Below are 5,674 nucleotides of genomic sequence, written 5' to 3'. Positions count from 1 at the left end.
CAGTGCTGTCCTAAAATCCTATAAGGGAAGACCTGTCCAAAAGGAGTTCTTCAAACCGGGAGGAAAAAGCACAGATACACGAGTCTTCCAGCCTGGGCCTGCGGAGTACTGACGCCAGAAGACACAGAAGCTATGGTGAGGGGCCACCACACCATGGCAAGCTGTCAGATAGGAGTTGGCAAGCGAGAGCCTCTTTGGATCTGACTCTTGTAAGACAGATACTGAAGTCGTCTGAGTAATATCTGGGAGAAATGAAATCAGCAAGAAACACCAATGTGCAACAGGCTCATGCATCCAGCCAGAATACAAAAATCATGAGGGAAGCTAGGAGAAAGGACATCCAGTCTGCTGTATGACTTCAACAGGCAGGATTCCAGAAGCTCTAAATAACTGCCTAAGGCTATGAGGAGAGATCCTCGTGGAGGGCTCATCCTACTGGTGCAATCCGTCCAAGAGATTTCTCTGTACTTAAGGCTTTGAGTGTAGACTCAGAATGACACCAGCGTCAGAAGTGCCTTCTTCTAGTGACCGAGGTTGAATATGCCGAGCGCTGCGAACAAGACTTTCAATCACGGGAGAAGGCCACACCTAAACTTCCCTCCCTGAGCTTTTAAAAATCCGGTTTCCTGATTGGTCCTTTGGTCAGGTGTGTGGTTCCCTTTGTTAACCCTTTACAGGTAAAAGAAACATTAACCCTTAGCTATCTGTTTATGACAAAGACGGCTCAACCTGGTTAATGCTTTTGGATCGATGCCCCACTGGCACATTTTTGACATGCTGCGAGAGTTTGGGATGCCTGAAAACTTTCTCCAACTGGTTCAGGAACCGTATGAAGGCTGCACCACGACCATCCGCTCCATGGAAGGAGAGGCACCTGAAATTCCTATCTGTAGTGGCGTGAAGCAAGCCCCATCGTGAGCCCCATTGTTTTCAGCTTAGCCATGGAGCCACTCATTCGAGCGATCTCCAGTGGTCTAGATGGTTTTTTATCTATACGACAACAGAGCGCATATCCTAGCCTACGCAGACGATCTGGTCCCGATTGCGGACAACCCCAAGAGTCTCCAACAAATGCTTGACATCACCAGCCAGGCTGCCAACTTGACGGGACTCTGCTTCAATGCCTGGAAGTGTGCATCCCTGCATATTGATGGCAGTAGAAGGGATTCAGTCCGGTTATATCTTTTCAGATCCAGGGTGAACCCATGATCTTGCTCAAGGACAGGCAGGCGTACCAACATATCAGCACACTGACAGGTTTCCGCATCCAGCGGACACCTGAAGATACCATCGAAGAGATCCAATGAAATGTGACCAGGATCGACTCCTCCCTACTGGCACCATGGCAGAAGATCAACGCTTTGAACACCTTCCTGATTCCCAGTATCTCATCCGTCCTGCGGGGATCTGCCGTGGCGAAGATACCTCTGAACAAGGAAGACAACACCAACCAGCAGCTGGTGAAGAAGTGGATATTTCTTCCCCAGAGGGCCAGCAATGAACTGGTGTACATCTCGCACAGACAGGGCGGCGCCAAATCCCTCAAATGGGTGATCTGTGCAAAGTTGCTGTGATCACTCATGCCTTCCACCATGTCCAGATGCCACGGTGAGGAACATCGTGGAGAGTGCTCTTCAGGCTGCCGTCAAGAAGGGAATCACCAGGACCCCCTCCAACCAAGATGTCACCACCTACCTGAGCGGCTCACTGGAAGGTGAATTTGGAAGAGACGGGGAAACTTAGCTTCGCTCTGGACTCGTGCCCGCAATGCTATGCAATGACTGGAGAAGCGTATCAGCTACCGCTGGACGTGGTGTGAGGAACGCCAAGAGCTGGGAGTCCTGGTGCCACAGGTGAAGAATACAGATCACACTATCATTACTCCGAGTGCTAGAACCGTGCTGGAGAGGACCCTGAAGGATGCCATCCCCTGCCAATATGTGGAAAAACTGAAATGGAAGCCGGACCAGGGTAAGGCATTTGAGGTGATGTGCAAGTGGGATGCCAGCATCCACTTCCTCCCAGAAGCAGCTTCACCCGATTTGCCGACTGGAGGTTCATCTACAGGGCCCGGATCAACTGCATCCCACTGAAGGGAGCCATCCATCATGGGAATCAAGACAAGATATGCAGAAAGTGCGGCTAGGCCAACGAGATGCTACCAAATGTCCTGTGTAGCTGCAAGCCCCATTAGAGAGCTTGGCAGCTACAACACACCACCATCCAAGATCATCTGGTCAGAGTCATCCCGTCACCCTGGGGAAGGTTGCCGTAAACTCCGCCATGCCTGAAACTGACAGCCAACTGCGACCAAACATTGTCATCACCAACGAGGACCAGAAGAATATCATCATGGTGGATGTCAGAATGCCGTCTGAAAACAGGATCCCAGCCTTCCATGATGCTTGAGCTACACCCACTCATTATCGGAGCCCTAGGCGCATGGGACCCGGTAACGAGCAAGTGCTGAAAGAATGCAGAATCAATCAATGCTACGCTTGGCTGATGCGGTAACTCATGGTGTTGGAAGCCATCGGTTGATTGAGGAACATCTACATAGAACACATCACTGGACATCGTCAATATCAGCAGTGATGAGCTAGATTGCTGATGAGAAGCGCAGTCAAGAAAGTAACATACTTTTCTCAGGGATTCTATTTTCTAAATGGACAACCAACCTAATCTCAATTACTGAGGGACAATCTCCACTCACTGATATATTTTGCTTTTCACAACCAAATCTCTGTACAACTTTTCATGACTGATGGACCTGATTATTCAGATTCTAATATCTAAACTGTATTGTTAAATCTATTCACCTATATTTGGGTTATTGCTGATTATATACTCCATGTATCAAATGACTTTTAAAAACAAACTTTGTATTTGTGGATAATCTAAGCCAGTAGTTCCCAAATTTGTTCCCCCACTAGTGCAAGGAAAGCCCCTGGCAGGCTGGGTAGGATTGTGTACCTGCTGTGTCCACAGGTTCAGCCGATCAGCCAGTTGGCCTGGAGCAGCGAACCACGGCCACTGGGAGCCGCGATCGGAGTCTGGGAACCATTGATCTAAGCACTATACACAGATGTACAGACACTCTTTTCTCAACTTGTGTATTATATAATTTTTTTTAACATTAGTTTTAATAAAATGTTTTTTCGTATCTCTGAAGTTTTCTTTCTGAAATTGAAATGTAAACTAATAACTGTTCATTTATGGTATTTTTAGTGTACTACTGCATTATAAACCTCAATTTCTGGAATTCTCACCTTGTGGATTTCATTGTTCATAACTGCACAATGGTAGTTTTTGTACCTTATATTCAAGTGTTGTCCATAATGCAGTAAAAAGCTACACAGAGATATGGACTGGGAGACAAATTCCTGGGCCCTAACCTTGCCTGTCAAAATGATTCACCAAGTGGGGAAATCACTTCACCACTCTGCTTCCCTGTCTTCGTCTATAAGAAGAGAATTATTTCTTACTTCCCAGAAAGGTCTTAACATTTACACAACACTCATGAACTGCTTTGAAGTGTGACTTACATGCTGCACTGCTACCTGCAGAGAAAGGTGGCTCCGGCCAGCAGCACTATATGAAGTGGCACAAACGAGGTCAGTGGCTTTCAAACTTTTTTACTAGTGACCCCTTTCACATAGCAAACCTCTGAGTGTGACCCCCTTTATACATTAAAAACAGTTTTAAATATATTTAACACCATTATAAATGCTAGAGGCAAAGCAGGGTTTGGGGTGGAGATTGACAGCTCGTAAACGCCCTCCCCCCCCCCCACTGAATAACCTCACAACTCCCTGAGGGGTCCAGACCCCCGGTTTCAGAATCCCTGGACTAGGGTCCCAGCACAGGAGTTGTGCTCACCACCCTTCCCAGGCCAGACCATAACCTCTCAACTGCCTGCTCTGGCTCCATGTCCGGCACATACCCCTCTCCCCAGCTCCCATCACCCCCTTCCGCCGCCCCTGACCCAATACTGCACACCCCTCTACAACCCCCATACACCTTCCATCCCACCTAACCCCTGCCCCACTGCTCCCCCGTGCTGGCACCCCTGCCCCACTGCTCCCCCACGCCGGCACCCCACACACACACCCCTGCCCCACTGCGCCCCCACGCACGTACCCCGCCCCACTCTACCCCCACACCACTGCCCAGCCACCCCTGCCCCACTGCACCCCGACGCCCCACGCACGCCCAGACCCCACGGCCGCTCCTCACCCTGCAGCTCCCGCTTCTCCCTGCGCTGATTCCTCACGAGCAGCTCTAAGTCGTCCGCCGCCGGCTCCTCCCGCCCGAGCCCCTCCATGGCCCCGAAGTCGAGCCGGGCGGCTCCGCACTGAACCACACCGTACACCCCCACCCCCCATCCGACGTGATGAGACACACCACGCGCACGCAGTCGGGAGCGCGCACGCCCCTCATGCATTCGGCTAGTGCCCGTGGGACGCGCGCCCGGGAGCGAGACAGGCAAGGATCGTTCCTAGGCGGTCCTAGCGCCGCCGAATGTCGGGGTTCAGTATAGCGATGGTTCACCGGGCCCTGGGGGCTGTTCTGTCGGCCTCTCGCTGCGCCAGGATGTGCCGCTTGGTCTGCCCGGGCGCGGAGCCTGGGGTCGGTAGCTCAGAGCGAGGGAGACCTGCCCCTGGTTCGGGGTTTGTTGTGTGTCCGCCCCTCGGCCGCAAAGAAAACCATTGTTTCATGTTCTTTGTGTGTGTATATGTGTGTGTATATATATATATATATATATATATAATCTTCCTGCTGTATTTTCCACTGCATGCATCCAATGAAGTGGGTTTAAGCCCACGAAAGCTTATGCTCAAATAAATTTGTTAGTCTCTAAGGTGCCACAAGTACTCCTGTTCTTTTTGCCAATAGTAGGTTGATCCTCTATGAGGACTAGCATTAGTGGGGGATGAAACACACACTTTGCCAGTGGTTTTTTTCATGGATACTTGCTGTCAGCAGAATAATTTTGGGACTTAGGAATCTTTGGTTCCATGCCAGGTTCTGTAAGGAAATGTGCTCTAGTGGTCACAGATTCTTTTGCCTGATACACTAAAGATTGACGCTTTTTCCCTGTCTCTTCAAGCTGTCCCAGTCCTCTCTCTCCCTCATCCCAGCTCTTTGTACCTACCCCATCCTTCCTACCTTCCCAGTCCTAGTCTCTATGCTCCAGGCTTCTCATTCTAGTCCTAATCACCTTGCTCAGTGAGTCCTAGTCTCTCCTCCTCCAGACTCCCCATCTACAGCCCAGTGTGTCTCTTCCCACTCCGAGTTTCTTAGTGCAGCTAGTCTTAGTTGCCCCCTATGTTGACCCTTTGTCCCCAGTATCCTTGCCCAGCCAGTCCTAATTTTCCCCCTCCACCTTTTCATCCAGTTTCTCTGTATGCCCCCACCTGTCATCTCCATGTCCCTAATAATTCTCTCAGCCGCCCTGGGTCCTTGCTCCATTCTCCCTTCTCTCTGGCTTCTTGTTCCAGTCTCTTTGCTGAGCTAGCCTCAGTTGTCTCCTCATACCCCAACTCTTTGTGAGATTTGTCTCTCCTCCCGCTGTTCCTAGACTCAGTTTTTCCTCTTTCCCCCAGTTCCTCATGTGATCTCAGTGTTCTTCTGCCAACTGTCTTTCAGTGACCTGCATTTTCCTCACCAGCTC

General features: G+C 50.3%; 1 protein-coding gene across 6 annotated transcripts in view; it reads right to left on the bottom strand.

Annotated features, from left to right (window-relative positions):
• OTUD6B (OTU deubiquitinase 6B) overlaps window positions 1–4,405 on the bottom strand; it is a 29,141-nt gene extending 24,736 nt beyond the window's left edge. For all 6 annotated transcript variants that reach the window (XR_012655372.1, XR_012655371.1, XM_032805264.2 and 3 more), the window contains exon 1: window positions 4,237–4,405. Coding sequence is in view for 4 of the 6 variants with exons in the window: in XM_032805264.2 (XP_032661155.1) it covers window positions 4,237–4,324 (88 nt within the window). In the remaining 2 variants the exon portion in view is untranslated. The remainder of the gene's footprint in view (window positions 1–4,236) is intronic.
• Between the last annotated feature and the right edge of the window lie 1,269 nt (window positions 4,406–5,674).

This window comes from Chelonoidis abingdonii, chromosome 2 (genome assembly GCF_003597395.2).
Source record: "Chelonoidis abingdonii isolate Lonesome George chromosome 2, CheloAbing_2.0, whole genome shotgun sequence".
NCBI lineage: Eukaryota > Metazoa > Chordata > Testudines > Testudinidae > Chelonoidis > Chelonoidis abingdonii.
Note: the sequence above shows the minus strand (reverse complement) of the source record. Positions and strands in the feature narration are given on the sequence as shown.